The sequence below is a fragment of the Chrysemys picta genome, chromosome 4 (genome assembly GCF_011386835.1).
Source record: "Chrysemys picta bellii isolate R12L10 chromosome 4, ASM1138683v2, whole genome shotgun sequence".
NCBI lineage: Eukaryota > Metazoa > Chordata > Testudines > Emydidae > Chrysemys > Chrysemys picta.
Window position 1 is genome coordinate 36,004,326 of NC_088794.1, and position 23,491 is coordinate 36,027,816.

Below are 23,491 nucleotides of genomic sequence, written 5' to 3' on the forward strand. Positions count from 1 at the left end.
AAACTCGCAACGCCTGGTCTAGTGTTGCCAGCTCATTATTTTTCCATGTTTTAATATATTTTGTATTTTTCTTATATTCCTAGCTTCCGAGGTCATGTGATTATTAGAATCTCAGCTTTTATTCTTTTTAAAGTACGTTTCTAGCCCTCGTGGTTGTGGATAAAAGATTGGAAATGTGAGCCCAAAAGACTCAAAATACAAAAAGCAAATAAAAAGAGCACAAACTGTACATTTCATTTTAAGGTTTTTTTATTTTTAAGGCAGTCTCAGGATTTTTTGGGTACTGCCTTTCAATTTTTAAATGCTTGTGGCTGGTAATATTGCTGGTTGCAGTGTGCAGTTGGGTCTTGTGTATAACCTGGATTAGATTTTTTATGGGCTGGTTATAACTCAGCTGTTTCTGGGTCCTGGGAGCTGATTCTGGTCTAAAACTTACTTAAATCAGGAGTCCGTGTAGCTACAATCGTGTAAGAGAAGTGCAAACCCTACCTGCCTCGGTGGGCCTAATTATAGGGGACGAAATCTTCCCCCCCCCCCTCAAACTCCATACACTTTCAGCTTGGAGACAACAGCCTCCCCATTCATGACTTTGGCTGGGGGAGAAGAGGCAGTGGAGGGGTCCGAGAGGGGAGTACAGGCTGCTTGGGGCAGCCAAGGCTGAGAATGGCGGCCTCCCTCCCACTGCCCCCTGCTGATCCGCTCTTGGACTCAATAGGCAGCGGAGATGCCCCAGAGGCTCCCTGTCCGCAGGCACTGCTCTGCCCCATGCCCTCCTCCCCCCGGTCTGAGCTGCAGCTGTGACTCCTGTCGGTAGCTGGTTCTGCTCCTCCCACGCCTGGGTCTCTCCCTGGCTGGCTCTGAGTGAGGGTCTGGGGAGCAGCAGGTGTCTGGCCCAGGCTGGAGGGAGGTGGTCTGGCTGGGGCAGCAGCTTCTCTTACCCTGCATCCCCCAGGTAGGGTTACAGGAACATGGGGGGCAGGGACAAGGGACACTGCTGTGGGGAGAGGGTGAAGGGGCAGGGGAAAAGGGGCACTGCTGTGGGGGAAGGGACAAGTGGGCACTGCTGTGGGGGGGAGGGATAAGGGGGCGGGGACAAGGGGGGACTGCTGTGGGGTGAGGGAGAAGGGTGAAGGGACAAGTGGGCACTGCTGTGGAGGGAGGGACAAAGGGGCAGGGACAAAGGGGCACTGCTGTGGGGTGAGGGAGAAGGGGGTAGGGAGAAGGGGCACTGCTGTGCGGGGGGGAAGGGCACTGCTGTGGGGGGAGGGATAAGGGGGCAGCGACAAGGGGGCACTGCTGTGAGGGGAGGGGGAAGGGGCACTGCTGTGGGGGGAGGGATAAGGGGGCAGCGACAAGGGGGCACTGCTGTGAGGGGAGGGGGAGGGGCACTGCTGTGGGGGAAGGGGAAACGGGGAAGGGACAAGGGGCATTGCTGTGGGGGGGAGGGGGAAGGGGCACTGCTGTGGGAGGAGGGATAAGGGGGCAGAGACAAGCGGGCACTGCTGTGGAGGGACGGACAAGGGGGCACAGCTATGCGGGGGCCCTGGGAAGAAGGGACAGTTACTGGAGGACAGGCACTAAGAGGCAGCTGTGAGGGAAATTTGGGGAAAGGGAAAAGAGGGGAGGAAGTTTGGGGAAGAGTGAATGAGGGGCTTGGAGGTGAGGGAGAGGATGAGGCAAATTTAGGACTGGGTGAGAATGAACGGGTTCTTGGAGAGATGAGACTGGCATTTGCGGGAAGGAAAGTCTTGGGAGAAGGAGAGAAGTTACTGCAGGAGTTCGTGGGCAGTGGGGGAGCCTGGGAAGGTTTCACATACTATGAAATCTGGAAGGGAGAGGGGAAAGGGGAAAGAGGAGAGACTGGGGGACTTTGTGGAAGGGTTGGAAACTCAACACACTGAAGGTTGCTGCAGCAATATAGCACAGTAGCTAGAACAAGCTAGCACCGTTCAAAGAGAGGCAGGAGCAGGTCAACGTAAGTGTTGAAGTCATGTTTTTTGGGGAGAAAGGAAATTATATTGGGACCTTTTTGGGGTTGCATTCAGATAGATAGCCTCAAAGTTTCTCTGTTCCTCCCCTCATCTCTCTCCTGCAATTTTGGGGGCAAAATTACTCCATTGCCTAGTGCCTAAAACCAGTTTACACCATCTGTGGATGTGGTCCACAGAAGGGATCTTCCATGGACTTTACACCCATTTATACATAGGTGTTGGATGACTTACTGTAAAGTACATTTCTCCTTTAGGCATTATCTCCAACATTTTTAGTTTAAAAAATATTTGTATCCCCATGAGCAGTGAATACTGATATAGTTAGTGACAGTCTCTTTACTTACTGCTTTTTCTTTATTTTTTCTTCCTTTTGCAGGTTTACCAAGCGCTTCCTTTGTGAGTGAGGAGTCCTTGCTGTGTGCAACACTTCTGCAGGCATTCAGATGAGGGCACTGCAACCACGGTGCACTCCGGGATGGACAATGGGGCCTACCTATGAAGAGAAAGTAAATATGGGGGCTTGGGGTGAATTTCATTGGCGTTGAAAGGGGTTACCTTGATAGTCCTGGACACTGAAGTCCTTTATACAGTCCTGAATCCACAAGGTACCTAAGCATGTGTCTAACTTTAAGCACATAAGTAATCGCATTGACTTAGCTGAGACTACTCACGTGCTTAAAGTTACACACATGCTTAAGTACCTTGCTGAATCAGGGCACCTCTTTGCAGAACAGATACAGCACGGCCTGCAGAAGTACAAGCCTTCCCTATATTGCCCTACCCTTGTGTCACAGCCCTAGAGAGATCACCTGTAGAGCTTAAAAGTTTCCATGGTTCCAAGTTTCACCCTTGGCATTTCAGTTGTAATTACCAACTGAAGTACCAGTTATGCTGGATCTATTTATTTATTTATTGGTCTGTACATTCAGTCCTACATGTTCCCCCATTGAAGTCCAAAGCAAACCCTCCCCTGAGTTCATTGGGAGCCTGATCAGGTCCTGTTTTTCATAATAGTCATTGTTTCTGAAAGACTCCTTACAGAACAAAAAGAATAGAAATACTTCCCATAGAACCAGCATCCATAAATCTTACAAGCTTGTTTTCCAAAGTAGATTTCTTTCCTCTTATAAATAATGCCACAACCTCAGCATTATTTTAATTGTCGCTTTTGGTCAGTGAATTGCAGTGGCAGGTGCCTAGTGGTGGGTAATTTAGAGAAAGATGTATATGTGTGTGCGTATGATTTTTAAAATAACTTTATCCCTTTTTATCTTTAATTATTTTCCTTATCAATAGACTGATAGCCATGGGTTTATTGATATTGCCATTGATTATGATGCTCTGTATCAGACAGGGGCAGCAACTGCTGCTGATACTGATGGAAAAGGAAAGGTAGTGAGGGGAGGAGGAGAGGGGAACTGAGTTTTTGCTGGAGATTGGCTGCCTGTGTTGTCACTCAGATCTCTGGGCCCCAGCTCTTCCGCTGCTCTCGCTCTAGCTCTCCCTTGAACAGCTCATAGTGAGAACAAGGCGTGCAGAGCTCCGATCACCAGCACCATGCTCCTTGGGCTTGGATCCTAGATCCCCCTCTTTGAACACTGGTAATAGCTGCTCTGGCCCTCAGCATCCCACGCTGACAGACTGACAGAAAGAGGCAGACAAGGAAAAAGGAAGAAGAGAAAATCTGCAGTCAAGTGGACTAAAGCAGCAAAGAGCGAGGGAGAAAGGGTGCTTTGCTTACACAGCTGCAAAGTGGGAATTTAAAGAACTGCAGAGAGAGAAATCCCAGCTCCCCGCCACACACACAGCGCAGAATTATAGAGCCAGGTAGAAATGACATCAACGGGGAAAGAAGGCAGCGGAGCTCAACATGCACAATATGTTGGACCCTATCGCTTGGAGAAAACCTTGGGCAAAGGACAGACAGGTTGGTTCCTTTGCAGCAGCCGCACTAGGGATAAGGTGCGGTAGCAGCTGATGGGGATGGGAGATGTGAGGGGATGGGTTTTCCCTTTGGCTGCTGCAGTGGAGAGACTATTTCTAATGGATTTTTGCCTTTATTTATTTATTTCCGGTTGTTTTTATTTATTTATTTATTTATTTATTTATTTAAAAAAAGCATAGGTTGCCGTGTGTGCATCCCTCTTGCTAACGGGTGTTGTTCTGGTGACTGTCAAAGTGCATGCAGAGGAAATCGGGGATGCCCTGCTGCTGGTAAATTTCATGTCAGTTACTTCACTGCCCCACTTTGCTTCCTTTTCTTTTTAATCAAATTAAATTGAAATGAGAGGTGCACTGTGTATGCTGGAGAGGAGGAGGAAAAGGACGTGGTGGGGAGGCGGGGGAGTCACCAGCAGTATTTCATGACATCATGATTGAAAAGGGTGTAGTCCTTAAGGTGCAGTTGGTGGGAGAGAATATGCACAGTACAGTCTATGGCACTGGCTGCTGTGGTTATTTGGAAAATATGAATGGATGGTGTTGTTTGGTATGTTTTTGCGTGGCATAGTTTGAATTTAAAAATAAAAAAGTGGTCAGCAGCAGAATTCACTCTAGCGGTTTGAGGTTTTTATTTATTTATTTAATTTTCCAAAAGCCCCTGTTTGTGAAACTGGCCCCCATCAGATTTTCCTGAAAGGAACAATGGTAAGAAATATTAAGAGGAAACGTAGTGAGAGAATTAGCAGAGAGCAGGTGCTTGTCCCCTACGTGGCATAATTAGATCTCCTAAATGCATTCAAGATTTGGACTCGCTGGTTGCCTGCCTGGATGTTATATTTACTTCAAGGACAGGGGAGCAGTAATTGGAAGGAAGAGCAGTTAAAAAAAAATCCCAAAAGCCTTCCCCATTTTTATGTTCTTTTTTAGTAACAGGTGCAATGAGCAATGGAGTCTGGCAAATTGATTTGGTTGGGGGACCCCCAAAAGTGGATTGAGTCTCCAGGTTATAATTTAGAAGGGAGGGTTGGTGGAATCAGCCATAGGGGGCTTCTTTGGGCTTGTGGGTGTTAAGTGTTGTTCATTATGGTGGGACAATAAAACATGATGCATTGTGTTTTTTAAAAACCCAGCCAAGCTTTGCCCATCTGTTGTCTAAAGGATTTAATAGGCGTTTCCATCCCCAGCTGCTGCCTCTGCTCTGCCTGCTTCCTCGCTGCCCTGCATGGCAGCAGCTCTGCAGTCTGCAATTTTCTTAGGGACACAGTCAAAATCCAGATCTTTCTCTGTAAGGAGAAATGCTCTTCTGAGATGATTGATTATGACCCCCCCCTCCTCATTCGTTCTTCTCCTCTCCACAAACCCCATGGCAACCATTGGAATATATGGATGGGATGTGAGCATCATATAGTCTTGAAACGAAAGTGACTTTTATTTTATTTTCCCCTCTAAATCTTTAAAATAACACAACTGCTGAAGGTATCTATCTTTTTTTGTGTGTGGACATTACCTTTATTCTTCATATTACTGAATGAACTCATATCTCTCCAGATGTAGTTTCTATAAAATCCATCCTGATGATGATGATAAAAATACCCCACCAAAAAATTGCAGTGTCTTGGTGATGATAAATCTGTATCCTGTTTCCATCGCTAATCTCTTGCTGGGCACTCCAGCTGATCATAAAACCAACCCTAGATATACACATTCATTTTCTATCTTCATCACCATTTCTTTCTTCCTCATCTTCTTGTCAACCTCCCCCCTCCCCATATAGATATAAAATTGCATCTGAGATTCCTGCACATTAACCTTTATGCTCCAAATCACGTAACCTTATACTATGGTCCTAAAGGGTTATCTGCAGCTTTGGTTATTTTTTTTCTCCCTTGATAATCTTCCTATCTTCCTCCTAAGTGATTAGTGAGAGGGAGAGAGAGAGAGACAGGCAGGCAGGCAGGCAGGCAGCAGGGTAGGAGGGGAGAGTGTATGTTTTCAGGGTTGTTGCTTTTGGGCTCTGCAGTTATTTGACCAACTGGACTAGCAGGAAAGTTGCCTTTTACAATTTTACACTATAGCAAATCTATAGAGACAGGTCTCTGCTTTGTGCAGGCATGTGTGTGCAAACAGCAAACACATTATATGCACTGTTTCAGGGAAGATGGAGGGATAAAGCTTAAAAGTAGCTGATGCCAGTCTCTGTCTTCCTTACCTTATCCGCCCTTGATATAGATAATGCACGGAGGTGAAATCTGAATTGGTGTTAAATGTACATAGTTAAACATGGGAAAGATGCTTTCTGGTCTTCTGCATTTTCTGTGCTAATCAGATTCGGGAACGTGCAGAATTGCAGGTATGCATGTAGCCCTCACCCTGCTAACTTGGCTGGTGGATGGGGAACCTGCAGCATTTTTGTGATATGACAACAGTGCAGTGTGAGGACCTGATTGACCACTGCGATTTGCTAGTGTAACTCCATTGAATTTGATGGAGTAACACCGTGGTGAATCAGGCTGTGATCATTTCTTTAGCTCATCTGAAGAGTTTAAGGCTCGGAAGATTAGGAAGTAAAGGCTTGTTTGGTTGCCTGGGGTGTGTGTGCGTTTTGTTTTGTTTTTGTAGGGGGCCTTTTGAAAGAAACTCTGGCAAAACATACTTACGAGCAGAAGGAAAATATACAGTCCTATTATACCAAGTCCTTTACCTTCTACATTGATCTTCACATCACTCATTTTTCTTTTAAGTGAAAGAATCCTTCACCCTAAAGTTATTTCAGATATGTGGCTCTTGCTTCTCTCCCAATTGTATTAAATATTATACAAACCTCTTAGTAGCTCTCACCTGCCTTGCACTCAGATTGGATAATTTTTAAGATCAAAGGAAGAGGAATAAGGGAGGGTGTCAAGTACAGAATCTGCCACAGTTCATGGCAAACTTACAAAGGATGCTATGAAAGGGGAGCTTTCATGTTCAGCTGAACTCCAAATGGCATGTTTCAGCCCTCCATGTAGCTATAGCAGTTTTCCTTCTCAATATCTGCAAAAGAGAACAAGAACTTGCTGGTTTCTGCAAAGAGGCCCAGATACTGTGCCTGTGATGTCAGTGGAAGCTGGTGACATCTAGTAATGGGGAGGGAGTTGGCAAAACTGACATTCAGAAGTGGGTTCAGATCCAGTTCAAAATGCTGGCTAAAGACCGTGCTGATTTTGATTTAAAGAAGGATAGGCAAAGCCTGCCCTGAGGAGTCGACAGTGCTGGGACATCAGGCTTTCTGAGAATGACTAATGTCACAGAGAGAGGATTAAGGCCAGTTAGTTTGGAAAGCAAGAAAGGAAGGTTCAGCGCAATGCTGAAAAATGTTTGCACTCCAATAATACTGGGAGTGGGACAACAGCTAAGAAAAGAAATTCTTAATAATTCACCACAAGAATTCTACATGTGAATAATTTGGAGTGCCATAGTAAGACAATTGCCCTTTTGTTGTTGTATTAGGCTCAATTCAAAGTATCTCTGCCATTGTTTCCGGCAACTGGTCTAGTAGCTCATGGAATCTGTATTAGGAGGGAACAGGAATATAAGAAGCAGTGTAATAATTTAATTACCACACTCATAACATTTTATTATAAGGAAACGTCATTGTAAAAGATGACAGTAAAGGATATATAACGGTGTCTATGAAGGGGTTGGTTTATGTACATTTCATCCAGTTACACTGTACTGCAGTTAATTATCGTAGTTTTTCACTATAATTAACAGTAATGAGCAAAAAGGATGTGCTTTGTGTTACAATAACACACCAGGAGATACTATGCTTAGAAAACAGATTGGATGTGAACACTAAGAAGAGATTCAAGTTTATTATTCAGATTAAACAGAGGCTGCTCTCCATTTGCCACCAGGAGCGCCGCCAGCTTTACTGCTGCCCTAGGTGGCGGAAGGTCCCGCCCCGAAATGCCGCTCCCCACAGAGGCAGCGGAAGGTCCGCCACCGAAATATCACCACGGTTGCCGCCCCCCAAATTGTAGCGCCCTAGGCGACTGCCTAGGTCACCTAATGGGTTGCGCCGGCCCTGTTTGCCACTAATTCTGTGTGAAATCAACTTTTCATGTATTCCTGACACTTTTTTTTTTTTAATTCCAGGAATATATTTTGTTTGTGAGTTTTCTTTTGCCCTTGTTAACCTCTATTTTCCCCTTGAAATCCTCTACAGTAATTCAGATTGACTGTAGTGAATTTTTATTAGTGAAGGCAGAGATGAGGAATTGATGTATTCCTTGCTAAGAGCTTCAGCATTTCAGTGGATCTTTCTGCATTTTCATTTAAAGGCCAACTTATACACTTCAGTACTATTTTTGTTTGTTTGCCCTGGCACCAAATGACAGCACAGTTAAAATTTCTGAAATGCTCCTTTCTCTGCAAGCAAAGCAACACTATCCTGTGTTGGAATTTAGTCTTTGATCAAGTTTGTTTGAAAGCAAACAGCATACCATTGCAAATCCATTTGGTATCACTCACACAACTTCTCTGATATTTGGGCCTAATTCTGCAGGCATTCTATACACAGAATTCCAATTGAAGCCAATGGCAGTTCTGCATTTAGAGAGCTTGCACGATGAGCCTGCCATATTGAGAGGGTGACTCTGTTGTATATAAAGTACAACAACTTGTACATATAACGCAGTACATATACCAGCTAATAATCAATCATATACTGGTATGATATTGAGCTGTATAGCTGTAGAATCATGATCCTGCCAGACCCTTCTGATTTTATAGAAGTATGTATCCTCAGTGTTATCCATACTGTCATGAATAGTTTTATAGATTGTAGGGGTCAGACCCACAGATGGTGTAAACTGGCAGGGCTCCATTGAATTTGATGACCCTGACCTACACCAGCTGAGGATCTGGCAGGAGAGATGTAAATCATTTGAAATTTCCATTCAGACCTGTTTTCCCCAAATATATGCAAGTTCCATTTATATTTTTAAACACATTTCTTACATGGTTTTTAATTAGAGAGGCTATCTTCATAGCAATAAGTCTTATCTGAATCTGCATACCTTCCAGTGATAACCTGTTAGGACATCTTTCACTTAAGAGATGAACTAATTACTAATCACACAATTGGAAGTATAATATTGGAAACCGTGTCTCAGGCAATGAAGGTTTTACAAACACGAGTATTTAATGAAATCTTGCTAAGATATGTTGACATAAGAGTCAATTATATATGTCTGGACCCTCAGTGTTAAATATGGTTGGAAAGGAGGTCGTTATACAATAAGGGCAGAATTTTCAAAAAGCTGCCATTCATTTTCAGTGACTCAGCCTTTGGGTGTCCAATGTGAGATACCTCCGGTCTGATGCTGAGGCTCTACAACTCCGATTGAAATGAGTGCTACCATGTTAAGTAGATCTGAAAAACAGGCCTTTTGAAAGTTTTGTGTTAAAACCATTCTAGCAAACACCTCTTTGCCAAATTGAGTGCAAATGATAGGTAGAAAAGATCTAATTTAGATCCTGATCCTGCAATGTGCTACATGCAAATGGACTCCTATATGCTCTGCACGGGCATAGGGGTCTGACTGCACAAAGCACATTGCCGAATCAAGGCCTTGTGACCCAATCTTATTTCCAACAAAATTAGTGGCATAACTGCCATTGAATTCAGTGGGAATAGAGCAGGCTCTTAATGGATTTGTAAAGTGACAACTAGCCTTTTGCCCAAGAGTTGTTAAAATTCAGATACGCTGTCAAACGAGTGGGATTATATGACCATTTTTATATCTAAATCTCAGACATCACCAGGTGCTGCTGTATTCTACAAATACCGTTTTCATGCTGCTCAAACAACTTCCTCCTTTCCATCCCCACTCTAATGACATTTAGTGTCACTACAGTGGGGAAGACAATACATGATGAGGGAGGTTGGGGAAAATTAAAAACATTTCTCAGTAGAATTTATCTCTGGAGGGAAATTATTTCTGATCTACAGACAGCTTGTGACTCCATTGGAAGAACCAGTATAGTATTTTAAATGTGTCCAGTGAATGTTCTGGATTCCCCAACATCCTGAAGCCCTTTATAGTATAGCATACGTCTATTTCATACAGAATCTTTCAGGCAAACTGTAATGCTGGATGCTTTACAGAATTAAATAATAGATGCACTGTTTGAAATAATAATAATAATCAATAACATAAAAAAGAGCGGAGAGAAATGAAATGGTATGGACAAAGGAGAAAAAATGGTTTTCACATGAAATTTGACGGGGCATGGGGGCCTGATCCAGCTCCTGTTGAAATCAAATGAATTATCATTGACTTCTAATGGGAGCTGGATTTGGTAGCGAATGAGGAGGATGCAGTATGGCCATTCCAGAGGAATGAAGCTGAAAAGAAAGCACTTGCATTGACAGTACTGAGATTACATAAAGGAGTAGAGAGTAAGTTATTTGGTGAACGGAGGGACCGAGGAAAGGAATGAAGAGAGACAGAGGTCTGTTCAAGGGTTTTAAAAATGAGGAGGCTAAGTTTGAATCGAATCCTGAAATGCACAGGGAACGAATGTAGCTGTTTGACTGGTGGGGGTTATTTCTCAGTATTTTTGAGACTGTGTGCACATGCTACAGCAAAGCTAGGACTTGCTTCCAATAGTCAAAATGAGAAGAGATGGAAACATGGATGACGATTTGAGCGGAGGTGGACTCAAGGCAGGGGCATACATGGTTGATATTACAGGGGTGAGTTTGTAGACATTAATTTTGGGGAGCTTCATTGTGTGGTGCTCTTTGAATGCATAGTCAGTTTATAGGAATAGGTACTGCTCCTGCTCCCACTGAAATCCATTGATACAAGATATGCCTCCAGTTAACTTCAATAGGAACAGGATTAAGCCCATTATAATAGGTAAGAGTCAAACTTTTTACTTCTCTTAGAAACTTCATAATGGAACAACCATCAGGAGTGTGGGGTTTTTGTTACAAACAATGCAAGGGCGTTAACAGTCTTAAATGATAAAACTGTTCATTTTGTTTGCGGGAAAGTGCCAGAATAGCTCAGCTTTTCAGTTCTCATAAATAGAATCATAGACTCGTAGAACTGGAAGGGACCTCGAGAAGTCATCTAGTCTAGTCCCCTGAACTCAAGGCAGGACTAAGTATTATCCATTCTAGACCATCCCTGACAGGTGTTTGTCCAACCTGCTCTTAAAAATCCCCAATGATGGAGATTCCACAACCTCCCTAGGCAATTTATTCCAGTGCTTAACCACTCTGACAGTTAGGAAGTTTTTCCTAATGTCCAACCTAAACCGCCCTTGCTGCAATTTAAGTCCATTGCTTCTTGTCCTATGCTTAGAGGTTAACGAGAACAATTTTTCTCCCTCCTCCTTGTAACAACCTTTTATGTACTTGAAAACTGTTATCATGTCCCCGCTCGGTCTTTTCTTCTCCAGACTAAACATGAGTTTAGTCCATGAGACAACACTCTTTTATCACAAGATTTGTAGAGTGAAGCAAATAATTCATCACAAATAATTTGTTCAATGAATATAGCCTGCCTTATTCTGGAATGTCCATGAGCAGATTGCGGTTTCCTCAAAGTAATTTGTCATTTCAGTTTATTTGACAAATGGTTATTTTGATTCCCCCCTCCCCAAATGGATTGAGCCTGCTTAATCAATAATCAAAGAATTGAGTTGTGCTCTTGGAGTTGGATGCAATCTGTCAGATACGTTACAGAGTACTGTTCTGTTCCCTGGTTGGATGAGTGTGCAAGCATTTCCAGCATGAATATTTGCATGTGCCAACATAAAATTTGGTTTCCTGAACACAGTTTCAAGAGTTGTTTCCCATAATGATTTGTGCCAGTATGACTCAAATGATCCAATGTTTGCAGAAAACAAATACAAAAGGGTCACAAATGTGATCAAATCAAATTCACTTAAAGATTCAAGTGAATATTCACAGAACATTTTTATATTATTCACCCAGCTCCATTGGCATGTGTCATGAACAGTATATATGACTTTTACATAATGATGAGCTGCAAAAGTTTTATTTGTTTTTATTTTAAATCTGTTTACATACCCAAATCACTACGAGTGAAATTCAACCCTGTGCAGAAGTCTAGCACAAGACCTATGCAACCACCAAAGTCCTACTTAATTCCTCAAGATTGGGTTTAAGTGAATATTAACTTGAGCATAGGACTTATGCTGGCCATCTACATAGGGAATAATTACACTGTAACAGAGCACACTGTATATATAGAGTTATTTCCAAATATTCTTATGTATTATTATTTAGTGCTATTTTTGTTACTGTAGCACCCAGAGGCCCCTTTGTACTATGTACTGTACAAATTCATAGGAAGATGCAATCTCCGTCTGAAATAACTTACAATACAATTTAATTTTTTAAAACAAAATATTTGAAAATGAATTCCCTCTTCACATATGCACCAAGTTCAGGTGCATATGTGAATTTTTGTCTGTGAAGTCTGATAATGTCACAAAGCCTATAAACAAAGCAAACAGCAAAAGAATATATTCCGTTCAGGTGCTGATGAGGTTGTTGGTTTTTGAAGGGGAAACTTAGGATAGTGAGTGGAGGAGGAAATAAAAATCACCATATGTTTATATTTAAAAGCTAAGCTAAGCACAGGGCATGATTCTTATGTAGAATGGGGAGTTTTGTGGTTCTCTGGCAGAAAGCATCCCTAAAGTCATCCAAGCCAGCCACTGGATGCTTCTCTTACTGTAGGGAGATGTTCAGGTGGTGTAGAGCCACCACAGTAGCTCCTAAAGGGTCACCTCCAGCTATCAATGTATAAAAGCACGATTTAGGAAAAGAGCTTATAGCTGGTGCTCCCCTTATACCTGATTGACCCCCAGTTGCCACAAAAGCTTCTGGGCCATTGCCAGCCAACGTAAATTAGAGTAGCCCCGGGGCTGCTCTGAGTTAGGACTAGTCCTGCATCTGAACTCAAGATTGGGGAAACACAAAGGTGCCTAAAAGCCACTTTTTTACATACATGCCTACCCCAAGGTGCAGCTAGCATTCCTTAGCTTAGGATCTGGCTCACCCTGTTACAGATATGGCATCTTTAAATAAATATTTTTGTATGGGTCTAGAAAGAAGCCTCCACTACTTTGTATTTCACCTTTAAATCCTTATTTTAAGTTTTTATGGGAGTATTCCCCGGTATAATTACCTATGGACGAATGTTAGATAAGAAATTAGAGAGAGGAATCTGTTGCCTCGTTAATGGCTGGTTTGATAATGAAGGAGTCTGGTAGTTTGCATTCTGATAATTAACTTGGAGGGGATTTTTGCTGTTACCAACCATACTCCAAGATTTGTAACATTTAGAGATTCTGGTTGAGTTGGTGGCAAAACAGCGTCTTAATAAGGTGGCTCTGTGTGTGTGTGTGTTTTTTTTTTAAATTATCTAATCCAAAACTATATATTGGGATTATAGGTATGGTTGTGTTTGAAGTGAAGTGTTTGCCTTTTTTTTTTACTTTTCAGAGGTTAGTGGGAAACAATTTTCAGGCATCCATTCAGTAAGTGCTTTTCTAGCTGCCTGCACAATTTATCAACAACGTGCTCTCCGTTTCCTGAGGCTCTTGTGATTTGTTTCACTACTGTTTTGCAGTCCAAGCTTTCTGGGGAGACAAAAAATATCTGTGTGGTTATGCGTTTTCAGTAATGTTTTACAAACGTATTAACAGGCATTGTTTCCACAGAGTCATTCCTGTGTGGTTGCGTAGGGCCCCACAGGCCATAAACTCAGTCCTCCAGCCAAAATGCCATTAAAAGTACAAATTATGGAGGAGCTTGTCTCAGGTGGTGGGGAGTGAGCTGGATTGGTCCACAAATGTCCTACTTTTAAGAGGCACTGAGAAACCTACTGCTAGCTCTGTATATTCTAATCTGCAGGAGATGGACTCGGGTGCTTTGACTGGCGAGTGATGTGATCAGTCTGTGCTGGGCCTTAATTTTGACCCAGGGGTAACTCTCGATATGATTCTGCCGCTCCTGCTCTTCTTTCATCCAGTTCCTCTCCCCCATTCAATGTATGGCCAAGAATATAGATGTATTTCTAGCCAGGTGTACTGATGATGCTGCCCCCCAAAAAGATGATCAGGGAGGAGGGATTTAGAGAAAATCGCATGGGCATCGCTTTCTCACGGCCTTGCCAAGTCTGATGGTATCACCTCCAGCGTCAGTCAGAGCTAGGGTGACCAGACAGCAAATGTGAAAAATTGGGACGGGGGTGTGGGTAATAGGAGACTATATAAGAAAAAGACCCAAAAATCAGGACTGTCCCTATAAAATCGGGACATCTGGTCACCCTAGTCAGAGCTTCTCAAGCGGGAAGAGTCTCAAGGCCGCTCCTGAATTTGGAGCTCCCACATACCAGCTCTGCCTGTTAGCACCAAAACACAGGGCTGCTTATGAATCAGTTATGTTTGAGATAACCCGGGGAAATATATTTTGTTGCTTGGTCCAGAGAAAGCTTCCTTCAAAACATCCCAACCTATTAAACTTGCAAGGTGAAATTGGCAGATGACTGCACTTACGAAGAGCAGTGTATTGCAGTTAAATCAAGTAATAATAGTAAAAAAAGTATAAGCAGCAAGGAAAAGATGACTTCAGCTTCCAGGCTTTTTAATGGGGTGAAATTGACCCCTGTGCAAGAAGCCAGCACAGCTTAAACCTTCCAGTTAGGGCATACGTTGCTCATAGGCACTGTGCTGGCCATTTGCACCAGGTGAATTTCACCCATGGGGGCTTCCCTCAATATCCTTGGGCTACCTTATCTCTAGGGTAACTCCACTGAAGGATACGTTTGGCCCTGTGAGTTTACCAGCCTAGTTTTTTTCATCCCTCCCAACATTTTCATCTGAAATTCATTTGTCCCTTTTAAGCCATGAGGTCCTGAGTACTTGGTCCTCACTGAAGACCTAATTCTGCTCTCATTAAATTTGGGATGTTTTGCCACTAACTTCACAGGGAACCGAATTGGTCCCTCTTTTTCCTCTTGCAGTTGTTGTACTGACGTTTTTCACCCCTGGGATAGTTGAACTGGAAAGTTGCGCGGTATGTGAGGTTCGTTGCTCTCAAGTCTATGTACTCCTTGGGGAATGGAGCAGGGGGTAGAACCATGTTTGGCTTTTTCCATCATTGCTGCTTCACACAGCAAAGCTAATGAAGACCTAAAGGAGAAAGACCTCTCTAGAATCTTCAGAAGATATTATGGTTTCAGGTGCAACCGTCGTCATCTAACCCCCATGCAATCACTGATGGAATCATCTCTACCAGGGCAGGTAGAAACTTGCAGAGAGCAAGGATCCAGTCGGAGAGAGATTAGAGAAATAGTGGACAGATAGTCAGGGGAAGCTTGGGTTCTATTTCCAGTTCAAGTACTAAACTATTGTGTGACCATGGGCAAGTCACTTCACCTCTCTGTTTCCTCTCTCGTCCTCTGTCTGTCTTGTCTATTTAGATTATAAACTCTTCAGATGAGGACTGTCTCTTTCTGTGTGTATGTACAGTGCTTAACATTGTGAGGCCCTGATCTCAGTGGAGACCTCTTTGTGCTGCAATAATACAAATCATTAATAAAGCTAAAGTTGTAGTAAATCGTATAGCTGCTCTAAATTGCAGCTGGTTACAAAGGCCACACACAAGGAGCTGTTCTGGCAAATGGGGACTAGTGCAGCAAGTCTTTTTAGGAAATCCCCCACACCCTGGTCATGCCCCATATGGCAGATCTGGGAAGAAAGAGTGGTCTAGAGCCATGTGGGGATTCCCCAATGCTTGGGGAATCTCCAACCAACCAGCTAAGCTGGATTTCTTCCTGCTTTGTGCTGCCAGAGAATTACAAAGCAAGTGGAATAGAGGCCAGGATCTAGCCCTGTACGTTTGCAAACTGAGGGCTGATCTACATGATGCACTAGTCTGCACTAGAGGGGTGTAAATTCTAGTGTGTACTAGTGTGTTGTGAACTAACTGGCCTGAGTGTAGCAGGGTGACATTAATGTACACCAGTGAACTTCTTGTGCACACCAGCAGGGTCCACACAAGCCAGTTGGTGAGCAACATGTTAGTGACCACTAGAATTTACACTTCTCTAATGTGGACTAATTGTGTAGACAAGCCCTGAGTCTCAGTCATGGGGGAGATAGGAAGGAAGGCAGCTCTTTCTGTGCTTTCACTATGCCTACATTTGGATACAGTGGCATTATCTTCAGTAGGCCTTTCCTGCACAAGGAAAGAAGATTGAGATCTCTGTTGTGTGTTCTCTATGCATGTCTGTGTAATAATGGTCACCAAAGACAAAGCTGAGCATTATATTCAGACTTGGCAATGACACAAGCGCCGTAGCTCAGCTAAACACAGGCATTTGTTTTGCTGGAAAGGCATGGCCATGAGTTGAATAGCTTTGGGGAATCCTTATGCTCTGCAGTGCACAGCAGCTGTAAACAGGATTCCTCTCATTTGCTTTTCAAAGCATAGTTTAAATCCAAATATTAAAAAAAAAAAAATTGGGCTAGATCCTCAGCTGTTGTAAATCAGGGAAGCGCCTTTGAAATCAGTGATGATTTATACCAGTGGGAGATCTGGCCCAGGGTTTCTGGTTTCTATAGCTTATTTCACTCCTTGTATTTGTGCAATTCCATCTTTGTCACTGATTGATTAGGTAGGCCAAGTTCTCTTCTCAGTTACACCAGTACAGCCCTAGTGACTCAAAGGGGCTTAGAACAATTTATGAGAGGAGAATTTGGCCCATAAACGCATTTCTTGGTGATATCAGACACAGACTGCTGGCCATGATCTAGTTAAGAGAAGCCCAGATTTGCATGTTGTTTCCTCTGCAGTGAAGAATTGAGCAAATTAAGAGCACAGAGTAAACTGATTTTGTAGAGTAGTTCAGTTTAGATTGAAAACATGGTCAGAACATTTTACAAATTATTGAGAGGTTGATGTCCCTCCATGCCCCCAAAGCTCATGCATGCACTTAAAGTCTGTGCTTAACTATGAGTCCAATAAAGAAGAGCAGACGTAGCAAGTAATAATATAACAGAATTGCTGTTACAATATTCTATCACACTTCCTCTACAGTGAAGCCTCCTGACAAGTCTGCACTAGACATTGTTGTGTGAAATTGCCTGCTGTTGATCAAGCAACATTGCAGCTTCTTGAGTGGTAGCAATAGTGGGAGCACTAGAGTGGATAGGGCATTGCTGTTCTCAGAACCATACTGACTAACTTTGTTTAGAGCATGCCTAGGTGATGCTGTGGCAAAAGTGCCAGTGGTTACCTGAGCCATGGCTTTACTACTCCTTCCACCATTGGTTCAAATCCCCCAGAGGTAGCAAACTCTGTGCTCACAAACTCCCGTTGAGTTAAGAGATATTGGAGGGCAATCGCAATTGTCCTATGACACTACACACGCAGGATTTTATTTTATTTTAGGTAACAATTTGGGGGTGGGCAGCGGTGGCATTGGTACAGGGCAGGTTCTACTCCTCTCTTGGTTCACAGCTGGAAGGCAATGTAGTCTGGCAGAACCAACACGTAGCTGGGAGTTAGAAGGTTTCAAAGTTCTAACCTGGCTCTGCTACTGACTCACTGTGGCCTTGGGCAAGTTATTTCATCTTTCTCTCTTGGTTTCCCCAGCTGTAAAATTGAGGTGATAATCATAGGCATTGTTTGACTTCTATATTGGGGGGGGCAGTTCCAGTCAGGCCAATGGGGCCATGCAGAGAGGGGGCAAATTCCGTGCCTGACCGAGGCTTGCCGTTTGGGGGGGGGGAATGCCTCCTCGTTCCCCAAAGTATGCCCATGATTGATAATACTTACCCACCTACTTCAGTGACATTGTGGGAATTAGTTAATATAGCGATTTGAACATACAAAGCACTATGGAAATGTAATAAGTATTATTGCAGTTTATGGGTTAGCCTTGCTTTTTTGATCCAGTTGGTCCAGTCTCTCGGCTAGTGTTAATATCTGTAGCTTCATTGGTTTACACCAGCTGAGGATCTAGACTATTTCTTCTTTTCCAGGTGAACTTGCTTTCTCCCTGCCCTTTCCCCTGCTCATTCCACAGCCTCTCCTTTTGGTGATGATAATTTTGACAGCAAAATGCAGAAGTCTCCACGGCTGCAATTTAAAGCCGAAGTTATGTTAGCCCATTACATAAACAAGAGAAATTACTTTGATGTTCCTGGTTTGACAATTCCTGGCCCCACTGATTTCCATCATTTCTTTCCTTGGGGGCATTTGTCCCTGATCTCTAAAACAAAATGTCACTGAGTAAACTATGTTTATATGACGCTGTGTGTTCCACTTATGAAGGATTTATAATTCGGTCAGTTTTATTTATGGTCCTATAAAGCTGATAGAATTATACTGTAGTGTCAAAATGCAGAAGCTTCATTTTCCTATAGGCAAAAGCCCTCTGGTGTTTTGAGAATGCTGTTTGGAGATTCTGACTGACTGATAAGAAACTTTGAAAAGGCCTTGGAATTTTTAAATTGCTACTTACTGCCACCAGAATAAAGGTGAATCCAGGTTAATAAAAGCAGCCACTTTATAATAGTGACAGGCTTCTCTGGCAGCGTGATGCTTACACCAAATTCTGTTTCAGCGAGCTTTGGCTTCCAGAAATGTCACTGGTGAAGGGATTGGGTGGGAGTGAGGTGGGTGGAGAGGCGGGTGGGTTATTTTTAAAGGCTGACTGAATTGTTAGAGATGCAGGCATTTCTGAAGGGGCTGATGATGAACTTGAGAAAATTGAAATATCCAAGAATTTTTATAAGGGGTGACCTCTATATTGCAGATGTTAATGGTGGTTATACAGAAGCTTGATGGCTGGAGCAGTATTTCTGATAATGGGAGAAGTGGGCTGGTGGCCCTTCCTTCCCATCAGCATCCTAGGGGTGAAATTCACTCCTGTACCAGCACAAAGCCTAGATATTACTTAAGGCCTATTTTGAGGGATTAAGTGATGAGCTGGCATTATGATGTCTCTTTCCATAGAGAAGCAAAAATGGGAGCTCACAAATGGCTTGGGAGGAAATCGAACACTGCAGTAGTTTAGTTCTATTTGTGGGATAATGAGCAAAATTCATCCTTGGTGTATTTACACTGAAATCTTTGCAGCAACACCAGGAATGAACTTGACCAATTCCCTTTGTTTTGTATAATTATAATAAATGTCAAAATGAAACAGTAGCTACAGAGTTAATTTATTAAAAGAGACATGAGCAACTTGCCCAAAATTGAAATTTTCTAACAAGCTTTCTATAAAACCCAAGACCAATAGAAATAATGATTTCCTCAGGTTTTTTTGGGAAAAAACAATTCTGATTAAAACAGTTGTTTTAAAACAACAAATAAACTTTCACCTGCAGTGTTTGAAACCCATCAGGAGCCTGAAAGTGAAATTGACTCGGAACAAAAGTGAAAGTGGCTGCATTGATTTTCATTGTCCATGATGAGACTAATGGGAAAGGTAGGCAAAGAGAATTAAGAATGACAAGTAAATTAGATTTTAAAAATTCTTTAAACTTGTAATCATCTAAGATGTTATTAGCAAAATAGGTGCAAATGTATATGTATATATTTTTGGAGAAAGGCAACATATGCGGCCTGATCCTCAGATGTGTCTGAGTTGTATTCAGTGCAGGATTCAGATGTGGAAGGTGATATATGCCTTGCAGCCCTCAGCATAAGTTTGAAAAGCCCCAGGATTTCCCTCTCAAGGGGCATTTATGCCAGTTGAGGTTCACCAGAGCGAAGCAGTGCTCCAGCCACACCACTTTCGCTGGGCATATCCCTGATACTTCTTATGCCAGCTCTACATAAGCCTCCAAGCCAAGGATGCCTCCAAGACAAGGGAATCTTTAACTGTTTAGATAGGGCACCTGTATAGCCCATTTGTGCTGCCAGAGTGGCATACAGGGCCTGTTGCTGGGGCCAGAATCTGGTCCATGATTTTTGAACTGGCAGTATCCCTTTAATCTGTGCCTTGAACATTAACATAGAGGTGTGGAAAGAAAGTAATAGGAAATGGGAAAATTAGAGGAGTGCAATGATCTAAAACGTGTAAGTGATCAATGATTAGAGAAGGCAAATGCCAGTGGGGCCTGTTTTTTGCTCTCAGTTGTATAGGTGTAAATCGGAAGTAGCCCCATTGAAGTCAATGAAATTACTCAGGTATAAAAATGATATAAACAAAAGCAGACTTTTGCCCTCTACGTTTCAAAGGCTCAGAGCCTTAGGACGTCTTGCACTCTTTTTATTTTACTCTTATGTATTTATCGGAAGAGTGGGATATGAGAAAAAAGTCACATTCTTCCCTAGGGTTGGTATATCCCTTCCCCACCAAAAACATTGTGGTTTCAATTTCAGTTATTTAATTTCTTGCTTATAGCTTAAAATATGAGTTCACTGTAGCGCATGGCTGCAGCAGGTTGCTGGTCATTTACAGTAAGCAGAGTAAGACCAAACTATTGCCATCTCAGGCAGTGCTATTAGAATCTCATTAAAAAAAAATCAGGCCCTTGGATATCTTTTTTTTAATAGGGATGACATTTTGTCAAATTGGAGTTGAAAAGTAGAAGCAAAAGCAGCTATTCTGGCATTCATTAGACCAGAATGAAACGATCTTAACGAAATCCATAACAATGCAAAGGTAAGGTGAAGATTTCAGATGCACAAAAGCCAGGACATGGGAAGTTATGGTTTTCATCTTTACTATTATTATTTTATTTATTATTATTTATTTTATTTGTGTTACTGTAGCGCCTAGCTGCAGACTACTCCCCATTGTGCGATGCACTGTCCAAACATAGAGAAAAAAGATGGACCTTGTCCCTGAGAGCTTACAATCAAAGTATAAGACAAGGGACAACAGATGGGTATAAACAGACCAACAGAGGCATATAAGGAAACAATGAGATCATATTGGAGAGGATGCAAGGTAGCGGTCTAACAGTTGTCATCTGAATCTTTGTTCTGAGTACATGTGTATTGCTCTGTTTGTGCATGTGAATAGTGCAAGATCACTTCTGTGTATGCGTGGTACACAGATATGGCATGCTTATAACTTTATCCCCAATCCAAAGGAATGTGTTCATAGTGTTTGTCTTAAATTACGACTTTGGGCCATTTTTCTGCTCTCATTTCTGCTGGTGTGACTAACCAAGGGTGAAATTCACCCTGATGAAGAAGGCCAGCACAAGGCCACTTTAGTTTCACTTAAACCCTTTGGATTTTGCCCTGAGAGCAAAATTGGCCTGAAGCCCACAGCAAGTTCAAAGCTTAAAGAAGAAGCTCTTTTGAGTTATTAGACTGGGGAGGGGGGGTTGTGAGGAAAGTGAGTCATAGCTCAACTGGTAAGAAATAGGTTATATTTCACATTTTGATTATTCTAAATGACAAAATGAAATTTTCTCTCATGTTGCCCAGCAAAATTCAACTTTAGGCTGGGAATAGACTTGAGGAATTAAACCCCAAAGGGTTTAATTAATGAATATCCAGAAAGTTATAATGACCTAAATAGAGACAGAAGTGCCTCTCAGTCATGATAGTAACATCACTAGCTTGATGTTCCCTCAACTCTCATTCATTACATGTGATAGCTATGTGTCTGTCTGAAATGCCTTTTCCCTTCCATTTCCAATAATCTTCTAACCTTGAAGTACTAAGTTTTGAAAGGAAAATGCCTCCTTTGGGTTTTTAGTTCCTCTTCCCTCTTCCCACCTCCCATTCCCATACCTGGAAGTTTGTGATAATGTGGCCTTCCTGACACTTGCCCTGTTAGGGAGCATTACACAGCTGCTGTTTCTCCAGTGTTTTGAAGTTTTGTAACTTGAACTGGTTCATTTGGAAATCAGAAGCCTTTGATCATAGCTCTCACATAGTGATATTACTGTCCCAGACCTTGCAGCCTCTTTGGTGGAATGGGCTGCCTTACATGAAAATCCGGCACCAGTCGGGCTTGATTTTGCTCTTACACTGTTTTTTTCTTTCCTGCTGTAACTCCAATGAAGTTACTCCTGATTTACAGTGGTATAAGTGACAGCAGTATTGGGCCCAGGTTGAGCCTAATTCTCTTCTTGCTAACGTCCATGTAATCAGGAGTCATTATGTTCAAGTCAATGGAGTTACACTAGTGGAAAACCATTGTGAGAGGAGAATTGTGTAATCTGTTTCTCATGATGCTTTATGTAACTCAGAATTTGGTGGCTCTAAGTACAATCGTTCTACAGACAAAGGGCCAGATTCTCTGCACTATGGCTGTTTTGTGTTGCACCACTGGAGTTGCACAGGGTCCTAGGATATAGAGTCAGCATAGTGACTTCTACACCAGCCCTATCTTGATTGCTAGTGGAGGGTGCAAGGCTGCGGGGGAGAGTTTTCCCTGGAAAACCCTGGCTACTGTATCTGCCCCCTGAGGTTATTAGCAGCTGGCATAAGTTAGAGCGGCCCAGAAGTTGCTCTAAGTTACTCCATGGCGCCAGTCCTGCACAGTGATGGCCCAGTATCGTGGGAGCACAAAGGCAGTTTATAAACTAGCTTTGCATCTGCCTCTCCTGAGCTGTGCTGTGTGTTAATCTGCTGCATTTGAACATCTACACCAAATACTTTAACATATAGGATATATATCAAAATACTAGTCAAAAGCAACTTAATTATAACTGTGACAAAAAACAAAATCTTATTGTCAACCATGCTGTTTATTTAAAGTAAGTCATACAGCAGAAATGCAGAATTTAATAATTTAAAACTAAGTGGATGACTAAGAGAACACATTTTTAGCAGCTTTTTTTTCTACTTTTGTGATTCCAAAAAATCTCTCTTTCTCTCCTTCTGTGTCTCTGGCACCCATACTAAGAGCTATTGACAGGATCAGGAAATATCACCACTGTTTGATTTCCCTCCCCTCCCTATCCCCTGCCTATGAGGCCTTTATTCCATTGACCGGTGTTCACCAGGTCAGTGAAATAGGATCACTTTACCTCTCACCCTTTGATTTTCCTCTTTCCCCACAGCAACTCTCCCTGCTGGATGCATCTGAATTTAGCTTGATTCCCAGCTTCGCCGGTAGCACTGCAAAATTGAACCACAGCTTTCAAAAGCAACAGAGACTATTTAAAAGCAAGCTGGAGCAATCTAGGCTTGGATCAAGACCTCTCCATCCCCTTTGAAATCTATGCCACCACTGCCAATTTAGCACCAAAGTGTCTGACTGGGAGTTCACTTACAGTCAGGAGTTAACTTCATGGAATCCAGTAGAATCACGGTGGTGTAAAACTGTGGTAAAGGAGCCCCCCCCCCTTCCCCAGTCCTTCCTCTTCTGTGGGCTAAATTCTGCTCTCATTTATGCTGCTGCACATGTGGCAGAACTCTCTTGAGGCCAGTGGACTTCAGGTTTGCATCAGAATGACTGAGAGCAGAATTTGGCAAGCCACACAGGGTATGTTTACACTGTGATAAATGACAGGTTTCAGAGTAGCAGCCGTGTTAGTCTGTATCC

At 42.7% G+C, this 23,491-nt stretch overlaps 1 protein-coding gene across 14 annotated transcripts in view; it reads left to right on the top strand.

Annotated features, from left to right (window-relative positions):
• Positions 1–3,449: 3,449 nt before the first annotated feature.
• The window catches only part of BRSK2 (BR serine/threonine kinase 2), a 441,793-nt gene continuing 421,751 nt past the window's right edge, over positions 3,450–23,491 (top strand). For all 14 annotated transcript variants that reach the window (XM_005307786.4, XM_005307784.4, XM_008164498.2 and 11 more), the window contains exon 1: positions 3,450–3,918. In XM_005307786.4, coding sequence (XP_005307843.1) covers positions 3,825–3,918 — 94 coding nt within the window. In that variant the 5' untranslated portion in view covers positions 3,450–3,824. The remainder of the gene's footprint in view (positions 3,919–23,491) is intronic.